At 46.9% G+C, this 26,037-nt stretch overlaps 1 protein-coding gene across 3 annotated transcripts in view; it reads right to left on the reverse strand.

Moving 5' to 3' along the window:
* The window catches only part of PRKCB (protein kinase C beta), a 333,375-nt gene that overhangs the window by 9,399 nt on the left and 297,939 nt on the right, over positions 1-26,037 (reverse strand). For all 3 annotated transcript variants that reach the window (XM_045461584.1, XM_045461583.1, XM_045461585.1), the window contains 3 exons: positions 20,761-20,841; positions 20,366-20,473; positions 15,323-15,463 (listed from right to left, as the gene is read on the reverse strand). In XM_045461584.1, the coding sequence (XP_045317540.1) occupies positions 15,323-15,463; positions 20,366-20,473; positions 20,761-20,841 (330 nt within the window). The remainder of the gene's footprint in view (positions 1-15,322; positions 15,464-20,365; positions 20,474-20,760; positions 20,842-26,037) is intronic.

Genomic DNA, 26,037 nt, shown 5'->3' on the forward strand with positions numbered 1-26,037 from the left:
AGAATCTATGCCTCATGGGAACCTACGTCCTACTGGGGAAGGAAGGCAATAAACACATAAATAGAAGGGGAACTGTAAATGTAAATAGAGGTATCTTAATGTCAGACAGAGGTAAGTGGTATTAAGAAAAATAAAGTCAGGTCAGTGATAAAGAGCGAAGAGAACACCATTTTCGAAAAAGTGGTCAGCTCTGAGGAGATGAGCTTTGAAGCAAGCCCTCAGTGAAGTAAGGACATTTGAACGTCTGGAGGAAAAGCATTCTAGGTGGAGGAAAGTGCATGTGCAAAGGCCTGGAGACAGGTGCTCGCTCGGCAGAGTCACCCAACAGCAGTGAGGCCAGTGTGGCCAGAGCAGTGACCTGGAGGCAGAGGATTTCCATCTCAGCTCGGTAAGAAGCCACTGCAGGATTCTGATCAGCCCACAGGCTCTGCTCATATTTCTGTGGGATCGTTGGTGCCGCGTACAAAGGTGATGGACGGGCAAGGGGCAGGGATGCCAACCAGATGAGACAGGATAGTGCTTCAGAAGAAGGTACCTCTGGGATAGATGGAAAGGTGCATCTGGAGTGGGGGAAGGGGTGCAAGATTTGCTGATGGGTCAGACCAGCATTTCAGGACGAGAGGACTTGTCGGACCCTACAGCTTTGCACTTGGGCTCCACGGTGAATGGGGGAAGGGGTAGAGAGCCTTCGGGGGGCAACGGGGCACTTGGTTTCCTGTTTGATAAGTCTGAGAGTCCAGTGGGGATGTCGAGGGTTGTAGGAGTCCCCTCATCTGTGGTGTGGGGACAGAAAAGGGGGCAGCAGCTAGACTGATGGCAGAGGCACTGGGGAGGGTTAGAAACTGGGGTGTCATCATCCGGAGCAGAGAGACGGTGCATGGAGCAGGGGGGCAGAGCGTGGCAGGGACCGGTGGTTGGGAGTAAGGCAGACCTGCGAGGCTTCCTCTTTGGCCTGGGTGCTGGGACCCAAACCAGCCAGCATAGGAAGCACGTGAGCTGAGACACAGAATCTTCGGGGGCCGTTTTTCTTTAAAAGCCATCAGTTTCCCATGCACACCAGAAGGGCTGCTGCTTTGCCGGGGCCTCCCCAGAGGCTGTGATAGGACACAGAGAAACAGCTTCCGGAGGCTCCGAGCCTCCCCCTTCCCTGCACTCCCCGCCACTCCCCCCCCCCCACACCCCTGCCTCAGAGAACAATGAAATCTTTAAGTGAGATAGCAGAGGGGACATGGAAAAACAGGGGTTAACCAAGGGGCACAATACAGCGGGAGCGTGATTTTCCTGCTAATAAGCAGCTTACGGAGCTGGCAGATCACAGCCTCCCTAAGTGTTTCCGTGTTTTTCAAATGGAGCTGTCACTGCCCATTAGCTTCAGGAGCGCTCCCTAAATGGAGACGTCAGCCCTGGGGAGGCACAGCCTGGAGGGCTCTGAGCCTGCTGTGTCCTTGGAGAACGTGCTGCTCTGCGGCTGTGATCCAGTGACACGCGCAGCGTGGACCACACCTGTTTCTCTGGCTGCCCTGGCTGGGTACTTCAGCCTCACTTAGCTACTGAAAGAAAACCCACCTCCCTTGTGGCCAGGGCACCACTGGAGCTCCCGGAACCGTGCCGGGGACCCAAGCCAACATGGTTACTTAAATCACAAGGCGCCTCTTTCCAGGGTGGGAGAGGAGAGCAATAAGGATTTTGACTTGTTGTTCAATTGTGCCTCTGAATCTGAGAACCTAGACAGTTTGAAAAGCTTCTCTGTGAGCTGCTACATGTGAGCTCTTCACCCCCCACCCCTTCTCTTCTTTCTAATTTCTGTTTCATTGTGTTAATAACAGCTCCGGGTCTGGCTGTCGAAAGTGGAGTTGGCTTAGTCATAGCAGCAAGAGGGATCTTTCAGATGCCAACCTGGATATGTCATTTCTCTGCAGTGGCTACCCCTTGCCCAGGGCCTACACTCCTCAGCATGGCTCACAAGGCCCTGGTCACTGGGTCACTAGCCTCTCAGTGCCCATTCCCCCACCCCAACACGCCCTCCAGCTGTACTCGTTCCCCGGGGTTCCCAGAACACTCATGCACTCTGTTACTGCCCAGCCTTTGCAATGAGCTGTCTCCTCTACCTGGGCGGGGGGGGGGGGGGGGGGCAGAACACCTGCCTCCAACCCCCCCCCCCCCCCCCAAACCAGGGCATTTCCTACACATCTTTTTCCTCTCCAGACAGATGTCACTTCCTCCAGGAGACTTTCCCTGGACCCCTCCTCTATATTCCTGGGTTTTATCCCACCACGATATAAGATGTTCATCAGAAAACTGGTGGGGGGGTGGGGGGGAAGAAAGTTGACATCAAACTATCCACCAATAGGGAAAAGAATTTAAATAAGTAATGATACATCTATTTGATGTATTATAATGCAACACACTTTTAAAAATTAAAAGGAGATGTAGAAGAATATTAAATGGCATAGTTACATATAATTACTAGCTGCATACAGTATGTTCCCATTCTATAAATTATACACACAAATGTGTGTGCTTACAGATATTGTATATTGTCTATGTGCATATAAAGACCAGCAAGTTACAGACTGCTTACTTTTCTCCTTTATCTCTTCTGCTTGTGTGTTTGAAAATTTAAATGACAGATTTTTTTTTTTAATAAGAAAAAACCCCACAAAAGCTCATTTAAATGAGGGAGCTATTGCCATTTTGATGCCTTGGTGCTTCTTCTGCTGGAGGTGTGCTAAAGCACTGGAGATATGATGGCACACAAGAGGATCCCTGTCCTTGTCATCACGGAGCTTGTAGTCTAGCAGGAGACAGACACACACACAGGCCACCACATGGCACCATGTGACAACTGGGGCCATTGAGCACAGAAGTGAGGCACCTAAGAAGGGCCAGGAAGACTTTCTGGAGGAGGTGACATCTAAGCTGACTGCGACCAGAAAGAAAGACACCAGGGGAACCCGGCCTCTATCAAGACAGCAGGAACCCAAACTAGAAGGTCACACTGAAAATATACGTAAGCCATACAGCCTGGGCAAAAAGACAAAAGAGTATTCTTTTTTTTAATGTGCAAATTCAATGAAATTCTGGGTCCTTTTCATGCCTTACAGACAGTTCTCCGCAGCAGGACAACACAGGAGGGCCCCACCCAGTGAGAAGCAGTCAGTTAAGCACAGAGTTATAAACACGTTGGATCATTTTTAAGTCGTTTGTGTACCAAGGTTTCTCTCCCCAGCAGAGTCAGACAAAATACAGCGTAGAAAGAAAAGAAAGATTAAAGCTCCTTTGTCTGCAAATAGTGAAGATTCCTTACAATCGGGGTGTTTGATCTCTTGTGTCTATTTAGAAGGAAGTCAGCAAGAGAAGGGGCTTTTGCACTGGGTAGCAAGTTTGGTGTTTTGTTTTATCTAAAAATAAGATGCAATGCTTTCTTTTCCTCCAGATTTTGGTCTAAATGCCATCGCCTCAGAGGAGCTGTTCGGGATCACCTCCGGACAAAGTAGGACCTCCAATTCTCCCTTCCTGTTAATTCTCCCTCAGGGCATCACTTTCACACAGGCAATAAAAATACCCAAATAGCCCAATCTCTATTACATGTTTATTTCTTTGCTTCTCTGCTGATGAATTACATTCCCATCTAGACGGTAAGCCCCACAAGAGCTCAAGTCACACCATGGCCTTCCCAGGACTCAGGACAGGTTTTGGCACACAGCAGGCACTCAATGTTGTCAGACGGATGAGTAGCAGTGCCTATTAAGTACATATAAGCCCGATATTGTTTAAGTACTTCATAAGCAGTATCTCATTTAATCCAATGGTTCCATGATGTCTCTGCTGTACAGCAAGGCTTAAGTACCTATGATTTGATCCCAGATCTGGCAACAATCCAGACTCTTCCATCAGCCTTGTACATTTCTTGCCGAAACAAACAAGTCATTCAAAAGCACAAGAAAAAGAAACAACAAAACCCTTTGTTACTTCACCCCCTCCATACCTTCATGACGTTAACATTTTAGTCTGCTGTCCTGGCCGGACAAACAGATGGATGGAGACTTTGTATAAAGATACAAAATATAGAATCAGTCCTTTATTATTTACCCTGCTTTTAAGAAACAAGATGAAACACTCTAAACATTTTCCCGTGTGAACAGAGTGTCATATTTTTCTTATCTATTCTTCACCCATGTGGCTGGCTTCAAATAAAGTTACCCCATTTATTTGCCTATGTTTTTATAACTTCGATTCTCACGGGTCTGTGAGACAGGCAGGAAAAGGGTTATCATCTCCACCGAACAGATAATTTGGAAAGTTAACGACTTGGTCAGGGCCATACAGGGTCAAGGAGGGGAATCAAGATCCAGGGTCGGGTCTGTTCGATTCCAAAGACCACAGGCTTCCTACTACATTTTACTGTCTTACGAATGGCGGGAACTTAAATGCTGACTCGGGTACCGATTCCTTAAGCAGGTGAGCTGACTTCCCTAAGCCAACTTTTTGTTATGTCGAATTAACCTACCTTATCGTGTGGGGTGAGGAGGACTTGATAAAATGCACAGAAGACATGTGACATGGTAGCTGGTAGCTTCCATGGAGTGCGGTGAGCTAGTCTACTGGCAGTGGCCGTGCTCTGGCTACGGAGGGGTCCTGCAGGCCCTGCCATGACTCAACCTCTCCTGGGATATTGCTGTTGCAAGTACAGACGTTTAAGACACAAACGGGTATCTTTTCCACCCGAGGCTAGTGGGATATGGGAGGGTACAAGGTGACGTCAGGCCCTAAATGGGGCTCCCAGTTAGAAGTGAGGGGCAGATGTGGGCCCGGGGGGCAAAAGGGACACATTTCCACTCCCTCCCCCCCCCCCCCGACCAACCCAAGCCTTGCTGCCTTGAAAAGACATTTTTTTAATTTTTTAATGTTTATTTATTTTTCAGAGAGACAGAGAAAGAGTGAGAGTGGGGGAGGGGCAAAGAGAGGGAGACACAGAATCGGAAGCATGACCTGAGCCGAGTTGGACGCTCAACTGAACGAGCCACCCAGGCGCCTGGGCTTGGAAAGACATTTTAATGCAGATTTACATACCAAGAAGTTGTTGTTCTTCAGTGGTGAAGGGTGGTTGTTTTTAAGAAACTGCCCGTGTAAACAAACAAGAAATGAAAGTTTTTCTTTCCCTTTCTGGGTCATGCATGTCTTGACATCATGGCCTCGGAGCCTTCATGGAGTCAGTATTTCTGGACAATCAGTGAGCTCAGGGCCATATAAATGACAAAGAAGAGGGGCTTAAAAAGAGTGGAGGAGGGGACTCTGAATTTACCCTACAGAGGCACTCATGCGTATGCGAAACTAGGAAGCTATTGAAAATGAAGTAGATCTCGAGATGCTGACAAAACACAATCTGCGAGACAGAAGGTGACAAAGTGAGGCACGGGAATCGAAGATGCGTGCTGGCATCCTCCTGTGTGATGTGGGCTGGTCCTGCGCTTGTACTCAGCCTCTCTAGAAGGCTGGCCCAGAACTGGGCCACTGTGAGTGGCTCCGGGAAGGAGAACCAAGGCACCTAGCCGAGGGTCAAGGGCGAGAGGAGGAGACAGTCTCACTGTATAGTTTTGATGCTGCTTTGCATATTTCACATATTTTAGGATTTTTTTTTTTAAAGGAGAGAACATCAGAATATCGAATAATATGATGAGGTCAAGAATGAGAAGACGAGTCTCTGAGAGAAGATTGTTCTGAGGTCATTGACAACTCCCCGGGAGAAATGTCAAAACAGAGAGGTGGAGGCAGAAGCCAGATGCACCAAACTAGAAAAAGAATGGATTGTAATGAAATACGATCTTGGAGGTAACAAGAATTAGCAGTTCTTTCAAAGGTTTGTGTGTATGAGCAGACAGGGGCAGCGGTCCTACTAGTGGGAAGGAGCGATCCCAGGTTTGAGGGAAGGGGTTTTTCTTTAATGTTTATTTATTTATTTTGAGAGGGTGGGGGAGGGGCAGAGAGAGAGAAAAAGAGAGACAGAGAGAGGGTCTCAAGCAGACTCCATATTTTCAGCACAGAGCTTGACATGGGCTCGAACTCACGAAACAGGCCTTTAAATTAAACTGGCACTCATTTGGACTTACTAGCTGTGTGGCCATGGGCAAGTTACTTAACCTCTCTGAGCCTACCTCCTTACCTACACACGGAAGGTAATAACAGTAGTATTTCACAGGGTGGTTGTGAGTAGACCGAAGGCTCTGCTTTCTAGTAAAACTGAATAATTTCACAGAACACGCCTGGCCCATTTTATCGTTACGGTTGTAAACAGTATTAATAAAGTCCTGCATCCATTAACTGGAGGGCCCATCTTCTTGTCCTGGTTCTGTTCTATTTCCTGTGTAAGTCACTGAAGCAAATCTTCTGGCCTCTGCTCGTTCCTCTCTAGAATGATGGTATCGATACCCACGTCGAAGGGCTCCTCCAGTTCTGGACTTCTGTTACTTTCAGTGGTTATTGCCAGACACATCCTAAGAGTTTTGTGCTCTCCCCCAGCATGTGACCTTCCCATCTACCCGTTCAGTTCACACGGCTGGCATCTCCACCGGGGACAGCTCAGAGTCATGCACTTGGCAAGTGATTTAGGAACTTCAGTTGGCCCAGGAGTCTGCCAACTCCAACTGCCCAAAGGGAGCCTGGTTTGATCCACAGCTCTCCACGGGTGGGTGGAGGGAGGGAGAGAAAGATAAACAGACAGACTCCGGGCCTCTGTGTCCTAAACAACTCTTGGCTATTTGTGCGTCAGTGTCGGAATGTAGCCTAATATCTTGACGAGGATCTGTGTAAACTTCACACTCTGGATAACCGAAAGAACAAACAGAGCCAAGTGGGGAGATGTCTACTCCTTAATGAGCCCGTCTTGAGTGCCTCAGCTCGGATGCTGCCATGCCCTGCCCTCGGAGGGCATTCAACGTCTGCGGTCTTTGTCAGCCTCGAAATCAAAGCCTGAAGGAGCCGGTGAAATTTGCATCTTTGAAAACCCTGCCAGTGAAGTGTAAAAGGTGTGAATATGTTACTTGTTTGTTGCGACATTTTAAAATAAATTTTAAATCATTTGAATTGTGAAGAATATCTAGTCTCCGTCTATTATGTAACAGACACTGTTGGATGATGGTATTGGCTCCTTCCCACCGGTGCAATTTCAAACTTAAAAGGGGCTCCAAGTGCACCTGATAATCTTTCCAAGGATACTGGCAGTGTGGAGCCCGTGGTTCAAGGCCTTGCTCTGCCACCTGCTAGCTGCGGGACCTTGAGCAAACATCCTAACCTCTCCAGGCTGCGTGCCCTCATCTGTCATACGGTGACAATGACACCCATAGAGACCCCCATAATGACACCCATAATTCTCTCTCATGGAGAATTAACTGAGGTAGTGCCTGGAAGGCACTTAGAACGCTGTTTGGCACAGACAATAACTCAATATTTTGTCTGGTATATTTGAATAGTACGGGTTTCAGAAGAATGACTTTAAATCCCAGCTTTCTGAAAGGTATTGTTCTCCTGAGCATTTGGTGCTGCCTCGGGGAGGGAGGTTCTATTCTTAAATAAATCGTATTAAGTAGAAAGTTCGCCCCCTTTCTTAAGCCTTGCTTTTGGAGTTGTAATAGCAAACATACAAAGGTTACACTTTGTGGTTTCAATTCAGAAATGTCAGCACATCAAACACACATTCAGACATGCACTCAGAGACACTTACTCATACGCTGTAAAGGGCAATTAGGTTCGGAGGAGAATGTCACATGAACAGAACTGCAGCTCATTAAAGCAGTACTTGAAGCTTTTGACCTCGGCTACACAAACAATGTTTTCAGATGACAGGATTGCCGAGAAACCAAGTCCTGGGAGCATGATTTACTTTCCGAAGCAGTTCGGCATCTAGACTCCTGGAGGATGCAGGCCATGATATGTGATCAGATAACGATGCAGTGTTTGGGAAACGCTATCACATGAAAGGCTGTCGTGATGTAGAATGGGGACCAGGGGCTCTGCGTTTTCAGCCTCCAAGATCCCAAAGCTTTGCTGATGTGTAGATGCCTGAAAACCGTACGGGGCTTTATGTCCAGTGACGAGGAGGACAGGTAACAAAAGCGGAAATGATTGGAATCAGACTATCACACGAGGAGGGGTTGGAGTCGGTGAGGCCTGACACCCGGGCTGGAATGAATGGAAGGAGTGAGCAATGCCGATCAGGTCTGGGTGGTCCCGGACGGTTGCCCAGGATGAATGGCTCTTACTGTCCACTTCTCAGTGAGCTGTACTCCTCAAGCCCCGCTCAGAACGAATGGGCCATCAGATGGAGCACGCTTTAGAACTGAAAGAGAGCCACATTCACTAGCAGGCAAGTCACTGTACAAACACCCTAGTAGTTAGGCCTCCGTGGGCCATAACGAAGCAGGGTGTCCTTGTGACCTGGTTACTCTTCTCCCACCTCCTCAATTTGCTGCATCTCTGCTGACAGCTGGGGAATGGAGCCCAAGGCGTGTGCCTCTACCCAGTTTTCACAGCAAGCTTTGCACTGGGCATCAGGGATACCGCCAGACTTCACTAAGGCAATTCCTACTAGCGTATGAATGCCACCAAAATCTCGATCGGGCATGTTGATTTAAACACACTACATCAGCATATCTTCTACTGTGACTCGAAGCACCACATACGACAAATTCAGCCAGCAGACATGCTCACCCATGGCCTCAATGCACCCTCTTACTGCAGCACGGCCAAATTCTGAGCTGCTCACCCAGACCAAGGGGACTGCCCGGCTACCACCCCGAGCACGTGGGACCTCCCACACCGCCACAGAATTTACACTGACAAGAGGAGGAACAGCCATGCCCCACTCCGTGCCCCACATGCCAGCACTCTGAACTCCAGACGCTTTCACGACAACCTATTTCATCCCTTCATCCTGCTTTTCGCCAGGACCAACAACTGGCTACCACGTTACACTCGAGGAGCGATTATGCAGGCAGTCTGAAGGGATTCTCCTTCATCCATTCCTTCTTGGCCCCTGGGGTAATCACTGGGCATCCACAAGGTGCCAGGAACCAGGGAGGGCTAGGTGTGCCGATATGAACACATCCTGGAGGCCCTCAGGCAGCTCCGTCCCGTCCAAATGCCCACTGGCTCCCACCTGGACGACCGCAAGAGCCTGGAACCAGTCTCCTGATTTCACCCCTGCACCTACAACAGTCAGAGTGATCCTCTGAAAACCCAAAGTCGGATCATGCCATTTCTCTGCCCAGGGCCCTCCAAACGCTGCCCATCTCAGCCGGAGTAGAAGCCACAGATCCTACAGTGGCCTGCACCATCTGCCCCTCCCGTGGCCTCACCAGTATCATCTTCTTTTCCCCCATCCTTCGCCCACTCAGCTCAGCACTTGGATTCTGTGCTCTTCCTTGAACATGCCAGGCAAGCTCTTGCCTCAGGGCCTTTGCACCTGTTACCACCGCCCGAACCACTCTCCCCCCAAGATACACACATGGCTCACACAGTCCCTCACCTTCCTCCCATCTTTGCTGAAATGTCAGCAAGGCTTTCCAGCCACCTCTCTCTGATCCACCTCTCACCATCCTCACCCCTGCTCTGATTTCCTCCTCAATGCTTATCTCCTTCTAGCATATTTGCTGATGTTTTTTAATTTATTTATTTATTTTGAGAGAGAGAGACTGAGAGAGTGGGCAGGGGAGGGGCACAGAAAGAGGGAGACAGAGAATCCCAAGTGGGCTCTATGCTGTCAGCGTGGAGCTTGACACGGGGCTTGAACCCGCAAACTGTGAGATCATGACCTGGGCCAAAACCAAGAATCGGGCGCTTAACCGACTAAACTACCCAGACGCCCCTATTTGCCGATTTCTATGTCTATTGTTTGCCCACTCCTTCTAAAATAGAAGTTCCACGAGAGCCGGAGATTGTGTTATTTTCACTTCCGTGTCTCCAGCACCTAGAACGGTACCTAACGTCAATAAACACCTGCGGAGAGGGTGACCCAGGGCGCTGGGCGACATCCCAGGAGGACAGAACCAGAACACCCTGCTTCTCAACCCACTGCTCCACCACACGCTCAGCCACACACACCGCCTTCTAGCACACAAACTAGCACCACCCACCAACACACACTGACCCACCACAGCCTGCCGTGTGGCCCGAACCACATTCACCAGCACGCTCTGTACTAGAGCTTACACACCCCTGCAGCACAGCCTTCACCATCCTACACGGCATACTAACTACAACAGGCTCTGCCTTTCAGCAGATGAAAGGTCCGGCAGCAGCCCAGCACATGTGAAAATACGCAGCATCTTGGGCCCTACCCCGGACCCGCTGAATCTGAAGCCATATTGTAACCAGGTACCCAGGTGACTCGTGTGTGCACAGCAGCATTTAAGAAGATCTGCTAGGTGACCCCAGGGCACCCATAACACTGAGCTGGGCGACAGCAGAGTGCAGGAGCCACGGCTCTCGATCCAAAGCGCAAGGATTCACGCGCTGCATCACCGACCCTTCCCCATGCTCTCCCTGCGCACACAACCACACGATGCCATGACCGAAACAACTCAGCACCCAAATCGAGCTCTTTAGGAACTTACACAACGACCTATTCCTTCGAGATGCCCTTCTGCACATGAGAAAAGCACCCCAGGCTCTAGTATGTATCCCTAGAGAACCCCTTATGTTCCTCTGCTCACAGCATTGCAGCCTCTTACCTTACAGCCGTTCGTGGATTCCTTCATTTATTCAGTAAAAATTATGAAGTGCCGGCTAGGTGCTAAACCTTAGGCTAAGCACCGGGAATCAACACTGACAAAGACAGTCAGAACCCTTCAGTCCTAGTCAAGAAGACCGGCATCGCATGGAACAAGCAATTACAATAAAGTGTGATGAGTTTGTTGATAGGACACTAGCAGAGAATCAATAAGAGCCTCCCTGAGGGGATGATGTTCTCCTGATCTGATGAGGGGGAAGGAGCAAGACACCAACAAGGGACAGAGGACGGAGGTGGGAGAAGCGTGGGGAAGGGTGCGGGCATCCCAGGTGGATGGCTACGCACGGACAGAGCCGGGAAGGGAAGAGAACGCAGTCGCATGTTTGAGGAACCAAAAGCAGCTCAGAAACGCTTGTTTTTGGAGGCAGGAGCTGAAGCTGTGGAGGGGGCAGACGCCGGACCATGGAAGATCCCCAGATGCCACATATGCTAAGGAACAGCAGGCACGATTCTGGGGGCAGCAGAGAGCCATCAGGGAAGCTTTAAGCAAGAGCGACACAATCAGATGCACATTTGAAAAAACCACTCAGGTACGTGAAAGAATGTGCCAAAGCTAGTGTACCTCAGTAGTTATGAACAATGCTCCGCATACGGCTCCCTGCCATAACAAAAGATGGCAAAACCCACGTTAATGAACCTCTAGTAATAGCACCCTTCACTGATGTTTGAATATAATCCTCTGTTATTACCCCATGTTTTTTTTTTTTTTTCTCCCGTTGCTCTCTGCTTAATAGTATGCATGAATCTGGAACACTGACAGATACACGCATGCCTTTCAATAACCCGCAAGGCACATGGCACTCTGCACACACTTACCACGGGCCTCGGGGAGGGTGTGCGGAAGGGAAATGTGAAATCCTTGAGTGGGATGAGGACTCTGAGGCCAGCATCCACAGCCCAAAGGCACAGGTGCAGGTTGAATCGGAAGACGGGGTGATGCATGTGTCATTATTATTTCTAATTCAGTCTCAGGCAGCAAGGGCAGTTCCTGCTTCCCCTGAGAGCTGGCGGCTGAACATCTTGAAATATCCAGTCCAGGGCAATCACTGCACTTTGAAAGCCACTGTTCAACCCACCAGAGGGAATTCAAGACATTGGCTGGCTGGAAACCATTATCGAACGCAGAACAGTCTGAGGATCCTATTGATCTGTTATTAATTATTGTAATCTTTTTATATTATCAGTGGTTAGAACAGCTCCTTTTTCCTAAGTATCTTCTATGAGCCAGGCGCTGGCTAGATATTTTTATATTCATTATTGCTCAGCAGGAAGTTTCAAAATATTTACCCAGTCAGCATGGACTCAGTTGTAAAGAACCAGTACTAACAGGAACCGGTTAAATGCCAACCTGACTTTGAGTAATCACTACCCCACAAAATTTTAAACTGAGTCCTTGGGCCTCGTATAACTTGTGGATGTGTTTACTTCGGCCTGAACTGGGTTTAATTTTTAACAATGTGTGGCTGATATATCAAAAACTAGTGAGCTCTCACCTAAAAATCTTGGTGAGGACAGAGCAAGGCAGAGCCTGTATCCCTGCAGGGCAAACCTGGCTCGTAGAAGATGCTCAGAAAAAGGTAGCTGTTATTATGGATAATTAAAAAAGAAGATCACAGTCATTAGTAACGGTCACCAGAACTCTGCAACTGGGCAGCTGGAGGCGAGCGCCTGTGGGGCCTTGTAGATAGCTTGCCCGCCCTGCGGTCTGCCTCTGTCCCCAATCACTCCCTCTCTCATATTTACATTACCTGCCTGGCCTTGTAGGCACCTGAGCCTGCGACCTGTTCCCAGAAGGCACCGCCCCTCACCCAGACTAGGCGAGAACCAATGTCTTCCCCTTAAAGAAATTTTCCTCCTTGCCACGTGCCCCCCTCCCCATGAGCTCTTAACACTAAATTCCACAGCACAGAATCTCAGCCTGGGGCACATCAGATTCACCTGGAGGCCCCACCCCCAGGGTTTCTGAGTCACGGTTTCTGGGGAGGGGCCCGAGCATTTCATTCCTCAAATTCCCAGATGATTCTGCTGGTCTGGGGACCACCCTTTGAAAACCACTGCTCTACAACTAAAGAATGAACCCTACCCAGAATGTCACCGGGTTCAACGCTGGGAGAGATGCAGACATTTGCATCTTTCTACCGGCCAAGTGGAGGGGAGGGTCCACATTTTGAGACGTCATGAATAGCCCATGAAACCCCCGTAAGTTCTGTGTCCCATCTCTGAGTTCCCAGTTCCCTGAACAGAGAACCTGTTCTTCTCTCCCAGGCTGCCATTTTGATCTTTTTCCAAATGGTTCATTAGAAGTGAAAATGCTGCCTAGGACATGCAGTGCCCCTCTGTCACGCCCAGTGCACACACGGACATCATCTTTGGGAAACAGCATCAGTTGGACTCAACACTGTTCTATCCCTCAAAGACCCTGCACCCAAGACATCAATCAATGTGTGATGCCGCTAACAAAAATCATTATCCATTCTCCAAGAGGGCCGACTGCATGCCCGGCATGCACTGAGCACTTTACCCGTCATAACGATCCTCTGATGCAGAGACTATTAACATCGCTGAATCACAGGTGATGAAACAGGGGAGTAGACAGGGGAACAGAGTTCACCAGCTCTAGAATAATCAACAGATTTTTGTTGGACCCCACTGTATTCACTTGAGGGTCAGACACGATTAGAAACGTGCTCAATCCTGTGCCTGTATTTGAAGACGGATGCTGATGACCTGGCAGACAATCAGCACCTGCAGGTGATGTCATTTGGGACATGCTTGCAGGTGGAAGGTGTGCGTGTGTGTGTGTGTGTGTGTGGGAGGGGGGGGTGGGTATCTGGCCTGAAATCACAGGGCTCGGGAATTTAAGACCAGCATCTGCAAATGTCTGAAGGGTGCTCTGCAGAGAAAGAGGCTCTTGATGACAGAACAGGCCAGAGGGATGGCAGTCCAGGGAAGCTGATTAGACACCAACATGTAGGTTTGCCACAATTAGAAGGGCCGGAAGGTGGAACTGGCTGTCTCTAAATAATCTAGCTTCCTAACCTCAGGGAGTGTCCAGAAAGACACAGGATGCATCAAGGATGCTGTAAAGCAGGGATGCTAATGGTGTGGGATGGTCGAAGGTGCAGCACCAGGGAGATGGGGAGAGTCACCTGGGAGGCTTTCTTTTTTTGTTTAATTTTTTTTTAGTATGTTTTTACATATTTTTGAGAGAAAGAGAGAGTGCAAGTGGGGGGAGGGGTAGAGAGAGAGGGAGACACAGAATCCGAAGCAGGCTCCAGGCTCCGAGCTGTCAGCACAGAGCCCGACGCAGGGCTCGAACTCACAAACCGCGAGATCATGACCTGAGCCCAAGTTAGACGCTTAACCAATTGAGTCACCCAGGTGCCCCACCTGCGAGGCTTTCCTAAACCTACACACCCTTTGCCCCTGGGCATTCTGCTATGCCTCGATGGAGTCAGGCTGTCTGAGATTTGAATCCCTACGTCCTTGCACGCTGGCCGAGTGACCCTGGACAGAGCACTTAAGCTCTCCATTTTCTCTTCCAGGACACAGAGTAACAGCACCTCCGTAACAGGCTGTGGTGAAGATTTCATCAGATGCCACACGTGAAGCCCTTACTAGGGTGCCTGGTGCGTAATAAGTGGCCACGAAATGAATAATAGTGCTATCAACATAACTACCGTTATCGTCATGGATCTTACAATTTCCGGTTCCAATGACAGTGTTTTTGTGCATGTTTCAGCCTCGGTAGGCAGTTTCAGAGCTCATAATAAAGTCATCGGGTCTCCGCTCATCTTAGTCTAACAAAGAAATATCCTGTCTGGGGAGCTGTAGTTTGGGTTCATTCAGGGTGAACTCTTCCTTCCTGGGTGTGACAGTATGCCCAGCCGAGTCTCTGGGGATGGAAAATCCTCCCGTGTGTGCACAACTGTGGAAATGGGAGGCTTGTCTTTTTATACTATAGACATTGCCTCCCAGCTGTACCTACACTCAGAGCCTCCAAGAGGTCTACGAGCGGGCCAGCTTTGGCTTTTATTCTGTTTCACTCGGGTGGGAGCTGGCTGGTGGAGCTGTCTTTATTTACTGCCTCAGATGCACTGTATGTTTCAGAATTAAATTTAAATACTGTAACGTGGCCTTTTCAATGTCAATTTGAAGAGAAAAGAACACAGTCGAACCAAGGAAAGAACGAGGGCAAAATGAGACTCTTTGTCACGGTCCAAAACCGGACCTGAACTCCCGCTCACCGACGAGACATCTCCAAGAAGTTGCCAGCGAAGACCGTCATAATAACTGAACCAATAAAGCAAAAGTTCGTATCTAGCATCTCTCCTGCATTTGTAGAGGCCGGGCTGTGTGAACGGAGATCTCCGTTTTTGTACCCAGTGACTGTGCGCATCAACGGGAGCACTTACAGACATATTTGAGGGAGCCATCGATGTCTAGCCCTCGGAACACCGAGGGCGCACACACTCGGGAGGGGAGAGGGTATGCTACACGTGTGAAGCCAAGAGTTAGAGAGACCAGTTTACTTACGGCTTTTGGCTTATACGGGGGCTGGATCTCTTTGCGTTCAAGTTTCTCCCAATCAATATACCGGAAAAATGCATGCTCTTTGATGTCACGTTCACCTTCAGGTCCACAACCCAGACGTTTGCCCGGGTGTTTGGTCATCAGCTTCAAGAGAAGAGAAAGGTTGAGTTTAATGAACTTTGGAGGACACGTGAGCCACTCAGAAATGAGGACTCCAATGAATTAGGGAAGAAACGACAATAAGAGACTCAATTTTTATCTTCTGCTTTTCATTCCAGCAATACTTTCCCAGAGAGGTCTTTATAATCAGAAGACCTGACAACAATGCCTGCCGCCGCTTGTCCCAAAGCAAGACTGCTTATGGTTAATCAGACCTAAGCCTCAATGTGGCCCTGAACTTCAAGTTAGAAATGTCACACGATGCATTCTGATTTAAGAATGAGTTTTACGCAATTACTGGTGCATTTAATGAGGACAGTTTCAATATCTTCAAATGCCCCGCCTCCCACCTCGAGAAAGCTGGAGTGTGACCAAGGCAAAGGCCACGTTCATTCTGATAATATTTGCATTTCTCAGTAAAGCGCTTGTGAAAATGACAAAACAGAAGAAAAAATATTAGTCAAATGGACCAAAGTTTCAAGTAATTACTTTCCAAAAGCTCATTAAATAGTCAAAAGCTAACCCAGCTCATTTTGCTTGGATCGCACATTACACTAAACTCCGCTGAGGTTTCTTTGGTGTTCCATTTAAATTACTTAATTATCAAAACCCTCCATCTTTGGGTCTCTGAGCCAGTGCTAAATAACAAGATGAATAGATGCTCCAAGATGAAACCAGACAGGCTTCCTCTTGTAAATGAATCCAAAACAGCATGAAAATATGTCTGATCTCAAGATTTGAGCAAATGCACAGAGAGCAAAGACAGAGCTGGTGATTTCAAAACAAAACAAAACAAAACAAAACAAAACCAAAACAAAACAAAACAAAAAAACAACCAACAAGAAGACCCTCAAAGAGGAAAAACAAGCAATGGAACATATAAGACCAAAAAGCTTCCCAGAGTTGACCTGACACCATGATGTCAGAGTCCTTGGGTTGTGCCCAGGATTTATGGATTATGGCAAAGAGATGAACCCAGCAATGTATACCTACCCTGCTGGACACTCAGCTTAGCCTGCTTCCTGCTTCCAAATAACTTGTCATCAGAAACTATCCCCCTATACACACACACACACACACACACACACTCTCACATGAGCACATATACTCCGTATGTGCTATTCTCATATTCTCAGGGGGGAAATAAGTGGGCATTTCTATTCTAAGCTTCTACCTGATTTGCATGCACCTGATTCCCACAATAACCCAGTGAGGTGGGTTTATTATTTTTCCCATTTCAATGGGAATAGACACTCAAAGAGGTTAAACAACTAGCAAGGACTTGGAGAAGTGAGAAGTGACAGAGCTGAGCTTGGATCTCATCTCTGCCTTCTCCAGAACTTGGGCTTTTATGTTATTTTTAAAAGTTTATTTATTTATTTATTTTGAGGTGGAGGGGGTAGAGAAAAGCAGAGACAGGGAGGGAGGGAGAGAGAGAATCGAAGCAGGCTCCGCGCTGTCAGTGCGCAGCCCGACCCAGGGCTCGATCCCACAGACTGTGAGATCATGCCCTGAGCTGAAATCAAGAGTCAGATGCTCAACCGACTGAGCCACCAGGCCCCTCCAGAACTTGGGCTTTTAATAACAAAGCTCTTCGTGTGTGGGCTCCCAGGGATATTTGTGGTGTGGCTTGGTCAGGAAGGGTTTATGGAGGGCAAGCACTTCGGGCCAAGCCCTGACAGCTGTGTAGGGTTAGGATAGGAGGAAAGGAAGGGCTACGAGGTCTTGATTAGCACTACCAGTGATATTATCAATGATGGCCTCTGTGTACTGAGTGCTTCCTGTGCACCCAGGCTCTGTGCTAAAGGCTTCCTAGCCATTACTCTTTCATCTTTATTTTCACTTTACAACTAGTATCCTCATTGTCCAGTAAGAAACTGGTCCAGAGAAGTAGTCATTTGCCCAGAGGCACACAGCTAAGTAGCAGAGCCATGCTCTGAACAGATCCGCCCTACCCGGAGCTCTAGCTGCTCTGTGTTATGCGTTCTGCTTGCTTTTGTGCGAACCTGTGGCCAGTGGGGGCTTCTGTCTGCTTTAAGTTTTTCGAAGTGGGCGTGGCATTCTGAGCACGTGATACTAATTTTTTTTTCCTGGCAGAAAATAGGTTCTTTAATGGGATGGATATATAAAGAAAGGACTTTTCAATGGGAACGGAATGGTTTTCAAAAGCCGAGCTCAATTTCCGCATAAGGACAAGGATGGCCAACCGAAGAAAAGCCACTGCAGAATCATCCAGCACTAATGCGAGTCTCTGCCCAGTTACTGCACTCTGAGCTGATGTGCCTGCAGCCATGCAGACAGCTGGATTTAATCACTGTTCCGATCTCTGATCACCTCCCAGACGCATCCCCTGGGGCCTGCGGTTCGGGAGGAAGTGTCTGCTGTTCGCTTGAGTGTTTTCTCTTCTTTGGAGCCTCAACCTTGAAGAAAGAGCCCACACCGGATGCAGCCCACTCAACTCAGAAAGGTCCTCCAACCTGATAGTAAGAAAGTCACCCCAGTTAATCCTGAAGGTCATGGGTCCTAAATTAATAGAAATCTGCTCCACCAGGGAAACCGCTAATTGGAGCTGAAGCTGAATGCAGCTGACCTGGAAAATCCTCTCTCCTCCATGACCCACTTAGAACCCCCAGCTGTCCCAGCAGGGCAGAGTTGTGAAGGGGAATGTCTTGAGCGTGTATGAAGCACCTACTATGCGCCGATACCACAGAAGGGGCTTTCTCTTATGTTACCTGATTTAATGCTCTCAGACAACTCAATGATCAATGAGGGTTGTTAGTCCATTTTTTAGAGGTAAAGAAACAGAAGCCCAGAGCTGCAGAGTAGGACCATACACCTAGGAAGTGGATGGGGTGAAATGTGCAGAGGGTCTTGGGCTCCCAAATCCCCCATTAAAACAACTCCTATGGCAGCGTATGCATACTTAGATGCCAAGAGGGGCCTGGCGTGTAATGTAGTGCCAGCATCAGCAACAGTAATAATAATAATGGCCCATGGGATCTGGGTCAGAATGCCAGGCTCTGTTGTAAGTGAGCCACTGGTATGAACTCATTTAACCGTCACAGAATCCTGTGTGGAGAACTATCATTATCCTCAATCCACAGACAAGGTTGAGGAATTTACCTACAGGCATAGTGCCGCTCATGCTGGGACCAGGATTTGAACCCAGATGAAAGTGGGCCGGATGGGGATTTCTGCAAATTGGAGAAGGCACGCCCTTCAGGGGACATGGGCTTCCCATCCAGCTGGCTATCACATGCTTTATAGGAATGACAGACCAGCATGGTGGGATCAGATTTCTCAAGAGAAACTGAAAGTTAATGTTCATGGGAAATCCCTTGCCCTTTAAATGGTGGCAATTGCTAAACAAACTAAAGGCTCAGTATATGACCTCTGCCCACTCTTCCTCCCTCACAACAAAATGTCTACAGGGGTCTGCACTGGCCTTATGCTGTGTTCTCCTCCTCCTCTTCTTCTCCTTTTTTTTTACAAGCCTCACTTACACTCCTCATGGCCCTCTGGATCTCTATTCTCTGTTCCTCATTTTCCCTCCCCTTGCCTCATACTTTCAAAGAAAATATTTTCACCCAATTCACTTCAAGATGTTGGGGACCGAGACAAAGTCACACGTGGTTTCCCCAGGGATATTTGCAGCTTAACCTATACAGCTGAGATACAAAGCTCAGATGAGTCACCAAGAGTGAGAATCTAGGTGGTGTGAGAAGGTGCTCTACACGGAGAGGGTGGCCCAGCTAATACAAAGTGCCTGCGTTTTCCAGCTTTTCTGCATCCACGCAGAGCACCAGGCATCTGACTGGGGCCCAGAAGCACGGGGCTGGATTGAGCCGTGGGAAACCAGCAAACACCCCAAGGATCTAAGACCTGCAGCCCTGGTTTATTCAGACACACAGGTGGGAATCCACTGGGAAGGCATGGTCATGCCCTAACCTTGAAAATGCACCTGTATCTCCACCTGGTGGGAGAGTGAATACTTCATAAAGGCAGGATCCACGAGCCATATTCTCTGCGGCTCTCACAGCGTTTTCACACTTCCATCAGAGCTGAAATGTTCCCACATTTGGGTAATAGGTTTAAAAGCAGTGGTTCTCAAACCACTTGGGGACTTTTGCAGACTTTTACAGATGTCCAGACAATCTCTGGGTGAGACTGAGGTTATGTACAGTCTGAAAAAGCCCTGCAGATCATCCTGATGGCACCAAAGGCGAGGACCAAGGATCTGCAGGGACTCACCGAGGTCAAGCACATCTGGCTTAATGCCAGATGTATAACAAAGTAATCTTCACCAGCATCCATGTGCCCTGCCTTCTTCACAGGTGCAATCTGCATACACTGCAGGATATAGTGTACGTATGCTTTTCAGCCCTTTGTGGGTTGGGCGAGGGGAGACCAGGGGTTTTGAAGACACAAAATTTGGGTCAGCTTATCCAGAGAATCCCTTAAACTCAACACTGCATGATATTTTCTTAAGACAAAAGTTACACGCTGTTAGTATTAACCACACACACATATAGAGCAGAGCACGGCGAGGCTGACAGATCGGTGCTGCAGACCTCTTGCACACCTTCCCATGGGTCCCAGCTCTTTGGCAAAGACTCTGTGTTTCCTATGTCATTCATTCAATATGCATTCCCCTGTGCCGGGCTAGAGCCTGGAGCCCAACCAGCAGCAAGATACTGTTGCAGGCAGACCTCTCTGGTACTTTTGTGCAGATTGGAAAAAAGCCCCCTTTGCTCCGGGAGGTCCATGCCAGGCTCACAGGCCAGCAAGTGGGGAGAAAGATAGAGTTCAGTCTCCATTCCCCCTCTCTCCCTGGGTGAGTTGTCCTTGCGCGGGGTCCTGACCGCAAGCTTTCAGGGGCTCACTCACCCCTTTGCAGATGGCCACAGCTTCCTTGGACATGGACTTTGGGTAAGCCACGTTGTGTTCCATGATGGACTGGAAGAGCTCGTCCTCATCCTCCCCTTCAAAGGGTGCCTGTGGGGCAGAGGATAGTGTGGGAAGAGAGGGTTCCTGCCTGCCCCTCCCCAACTGCCCCAAACCATTGCGCCCTTTCCCCTGGGGTCCACAGCGAGGCCATACTCAGGGGCTTCAAGGGAGAAGACAAAGAAAAACAGTCAAAAGACTAAGCTAACCCTCAGGCCAAGGAAGTCACAGCGTTTCCAATCTATGAGCTGGTACCAATGGGATACCTTCGTCTAGAGAAACCATGCAGATGGGGTTGGGGGAGGACTTTTCTTACCAATCAGTTAAAATTCAATTACCTGGCCAGCTAACATTTCATACAGCAGGACTCCAAATGCCCACCAATCCACGGACTTCCCATAGGGCTGATAAGCAATTATCTGGAAAAGAGAAGGCATTCCATCAGGGAGGCGGGCAGGTAGCCATGGCTGGAGACTGAACACTCACTTCTTTAATGTAAGAGTGGAGCATCTTGGGGCTGGGAGGTGGAAGGAGAGCTCTCCGTTTGCCTGTCATCTGCTACTGCGAAGGATTCAATTGGCTGTTACAGTCCCAAGTATGAGCCACTAAGAGTGACGAAGGAGCCTAGTGCCCACTCAAGCCATTTCTTTACCTTAGGAAGACGGATAGATGCCATTTACAAGAGTACCTGCAGGTGGGGGAAAACATCTGTGGCTGTCAACATTGCCTTTTAAAAGCTCTTAGTACAGTGCATTAATTTTATTTTTTTGAGAGAGAGAGCAAAAGAGAGTGAGCAAGCAGGGGAGGGGCAGAGAGAGAGAGGGAGAGACAGAATCCCAAGCAGGCTCTGAGCTGTCAGCGCAAAGCCCGATGCTGGGATCGATCTCACCAACCGTGAGATCATGACCTGAGCCGAAATCAAGAGTCAGACCCTTAACTGAGTGAGCCCCTCCAGGAGCCCCCAGTGCGTTACTTTTTTTGTTTTAATACAGTGAATGGCATTTTTAGGAAGGAAAACAGTGTTTGCTTCTCATTACAAAAGTAATCACATTTATACAACAACAGAAATACACTTAACTGAATGCTGAACTGTACTCCTAGAAAAGAGTCTAGGAAGAAATAGACCAAAGAGCTATCATAATTTTTCTCTTGATAAATGATTATGGGTGATTCTAATTATTATATTCTCTCAGCTTGTCTACTGCTACTGCTGAACTGTGCCTTAGAAATGGTTAAGATGGTGAATTTTGTATTTTTTTACCACAACTAAAAATTTGTAAGTTACAAAGCTGTAATAGCATTCTTATTATTATACTATTTATTTTAAAATATAGATAAGCAAATAAATAAATAATAAAAATATAGACAAGCTAAGAGAATACAATTAGTATCACCCATAATCATTTATCAAGAGAAAAATTATGATAGGTCTGTGGTCTATTTCTTCCTAGATTCTTTTCTATCAATACATAGTAAATTCAGTGTGTATGTATGTGTTTTACACACACACACACACACACACACACACACACACACACACACTTTAATTTGTGGAATTTTAATGAAGTATTTTATTCACTTAAAAGTTCCACGCAACAGTTGCACATCGATGTAATCAGTTTTTATCTCTGCACAGCATTCCCCTGGATGGCTATACCAAAATTTATGTTGTCGATTCCCAAAATCAGGTTTCTTCTGATGCTATAATATAGATCCTTGCAACTGGATAGTTGGACATTCGTCCAATTATTTCCTTAAGATAAATTCCTAAAAATAGAATTGGTGGATCAAATGGGATGTATGGTTTTTAAAAATTATTTTATTTATTTTATTTTCATCTTAATCCCCTTCACCTATTTCCCCCATACCCTCCTACCCACCTTGTGTCTGGTAACCATCAGTGAGTTCTATATAGTTAAAAGTCTGTTGATTTGTCTCTCTTTCTTTCTCTCTTTCTCCCTTTGTTCATTTGTTTTGTTTCTTAAATTCCACATATGAGTGGGATTGTGTGGTATTTGTCTTTCTCTGACTGACTTATTTCACTTAGCATTATATCCTCTGGATCCATCCATGTTGCAAATAGGAAGGTTTCACTTTTTTATGGTTGAGTAATATTCCACACATATATAATCATGTATATTCATTCCACACCTTCTTTATCCATTCACCTATCGATGGACACTTGGGCTGCTTCCTTAGTCTGGCTATTGTAAATAATAAACACAGAGGTGCATGTGTCCCTTTGAATTAGTGTTTTTGTATTTTGGGGGTAAATTCCCAGTAGTGCAATCACTGCATCATACGATAGATCTATTTTTAATTTTTTTGAGAAACCTCCAAATTATTTCAGTGGCTGTACCAGTTTGCATTCCCACCAACAGTGCAGGAGAGTTCCCCTTTCCCCACATTCTCGCCAACACTTGTTGTTTCTTGTGTTTTTGATTTTAGCCATTCTGACAGGTGAGAGGTGATCTCATTGTTTTGATTTGCATTTCCCTGATGATAAGTGATGATGAGCATCTTTTCATGTGTCTGTTGAACATCTGGATGTCTTCTTTGGAGAAATGTCTGTTCATGCCTTCTGCAATGCTAATATATTGTTTTAAGATTTCTGATACTTATCACCAAATTGTTAGAGCATGGCCAAGTCTGGAATAGCTGTGTGACCATCCACCTTTCAATATATAGGGGTGTAAAACTAACTGTATCAAAAGGTTGAAAAGGTGATACAGCAAAGGTTCAGGGTCGGTCCTGACTGCTACTTCCGAGTTGTGTGACCGTGGGGGAGGTTACTCAACTTCTTGATGTCTCAGTTTCCTCACTTACAAAAGGAATTTTATAACATCTAGATCACGGGGTTTTGCGAGGAAGAGAGGGAGATACATTCCTCTCGCACATTACGTCCTCCAAATGTTAGCTGTAAGTAGGTTTTCTCATTCAGTCATTGTTTTACTCAATGAATGTGTCTGAGCAAACTTGGCTCTAAAATGAATGTCTGCTTATTGAATTCCATCTTCTACCTAAAATCTTCTACCCTAAAACCAGAAATGCCCTCTGAGGAGAATTAAACAGCAAGAGACCGGAGGGAAAGCTTTCCGTGAGAACACTTACTGAAAGTGTTTTCACACTTTTAAAGTACTTCATGTCTTATTTGATCCTCATGACAACCTAACAAGTTAATCCTTTCACAAAGGAAAACAGAGCCTGGGAGGTGAAAAGAAGTTGCCAGAGGTGATGTGGCTATTAGTTAATGGCAAAGCCAGGGCGAAAGCCTGACCCCTAGCTTATTCCTCCCATCAGTGGGTTGGAGGAGGGAGCAAGGGCTTCCCCGGGAACACAACTACAGGCATCCCATGTATCACAACCACCCGGGAACTCTGGAAAATCACAGATATGTGGGTCCTTCCTTCAGAGATTCTGATTCAGTTGAGGGTAACACCTGGCCAGCCTACGGTTTAAGAGCTCCCCGGACCTTGAAGTGCAGCAAGCTTCGAGCCAGAGATTACTGAACTCACGGCAGATCAAGGACTTGTCTGATGCTCTATTTAACGAAATGATGATGAACCAAGGTATGGCACATAGGGAAAACACCACTGGATTCTAATACAGGTGTCCCTGCGTTTTGAAAGTTTGTGTTATGCTACTTTGCTTCTACGAAAGACCTACAATACTTCCTGCTTTCATTAATCTAAAGAAATATGAACAGGACTTTTATGCTAAAGGCAAAAAGCAAAAATAGAGTTCAGCATTTGGTTTTCATGGAGCCATTACAGAGGCAGCGAGAGTGGTACTGCCACGCTTCTCCCCAGGAACGACATTCAGCATCAAGCAGTCATAGCTTTGAATCATGTGAGCATCCGTGCTCGATCTCGATTTATTTTTCTTAAAATCCTTATTTATTTTTGAAAGAAAGAGCACGAGCAGGGGGCGGCAGAGAGAAAGGGAGACAGAATCCGAAGCAGGCTCCAGGCTCTGAGCTGTTAGCACGGAGCCCGATGTGGGGCTCGAACTCAGGAACTGTGAGATCATGACCTGAGCCAAAGTTGGATGCACAACTGACTGAGCCACCCAGGCGTCCCTTGATCTCAGTTAATTTTATGTACCCACTAGCCAGATGTGTGTTAATGCATCAGAAGAGGCAAAGAGAAGTTATTTTTTGGGGCTCAGAACATTAAAAAAATGTCTCCATATAAAATTGCTATGCTATAAAAATACTTCTTCGGGGCGCCTGGGTGGCTCAGTCGGTTGGGCGGCCGCCATCGACTCAGGTCACGATCTCGCGGTCTGTGAGTTCGAGCCCCGCGTCGGGCTCTGTGCTGACAGCTCAGAGCCTGGAGCCTGTTTCAGATTCTGTGTCTCCCTCTCTCTGACCCTCCCCCATTCATGCTCTGTCTCTCTCTGTCTCAAAAATAAATAAACATTGAAAAAAAATTTATAAAAATACTTCTTCACTTCAAGCCATTTTGGCTTAGAAAAGGTTTCACAGGAATGTTCTACTTTTAACAGAAGGGGAAATCTAAAAAAGCATTAATTTAAAAGATTACTTTTCAAGTAATCTTTCAAATAATTATTCAAGTAACACACAAACATATTTACCTTGTGAAAAATGTAAACAGTATACAGATTGAGCTAAATTACTCGTCACTGTGCCCTTAACCTCAGAGGTAACCAATGTTTTGAAATCAGTCTGTAACCTTCCAGATTTTCTATGCTTTTACATGAATTTCGACATACTCATAAGAAGCATATAGCAGTGTTCTGTGTATTGTTCTTGTTTTCCATACATGGTATCATATTGTATTTAACATTCTGTACCTTGATTCCCGCCCCCCCAATTTTATTGAGAATAATTGGCGCACATCACTGTGTAAGTTTAAGGCATACAGCATGATGGTTTGATTTACATATGCTGTGAAATGATTAAAATAAGTTCAGCTAACATCCACCTTCTCATATAGACACAATAAAAAGAAATGAAAGAAAAAAAAGGAAAAAAGTTTTCTCCCTTGTGATGAGAATTTTGGTATTTATTCTCTTAACTTTCCTACATAACACAGCAGTGTTTGCTATGGTCATTGTGTGTACATCCTCAGTAATCTTATGACTAGAAGTTTGTATCTTTTGACCACCTTCCCATAATCTCCCTCCCCATCTTTCACCTCTGGTAACCACAAGTCTGATCTCATTTTCTGAGTTTGGTTTTCTTTTTAAAAATTCTACATATAAGTGAGATCATACAGTATTTGCCTTTCTCTGTCTGACTTATTTCACTTAGCATAATGCCTTCAAGGTGCATCTGTTGTTGCAAATGGTAGGATTTCCTTGTTTCCTACCGCTGAATAATATCCATTGCATATATATACCACACCTTCTCTATCCATTCATCCACGGGGGGACACTTAAGTTGTTTCCATGTCCTGTAAATAATGCTGCTATAAACATGTGAGTGTAGATACCTTTTTGAGTTAGTGTGTTTCCCACCCCTCCCCCCCCCCCGCCCCTTGGATATATTCCCAGAAGTGGAATTGCTAGGTCATATGGTAGTTCTATTTTTAATTTTTTGAAGATCCTTCACACTGTTTTCCATAGTGGCTGCACCAATTTACATTCCCACC

This window comes from Leopardus geoffroyi, chromosome E3 (genome assembly GCF_018350155.1).
Source record: "Leopardus geoffroyi isolate Oge1 chromosome E3, O.geoffroyi_Oge1_pat1.0, whole genome shotgun sequence".
NCBI classification, from domain to species: Eukaryota; Metazoa; Chordata; class Mammalia; order Carnivora; family Felidae; genus Leopardus; species Leopardus geoffroyi.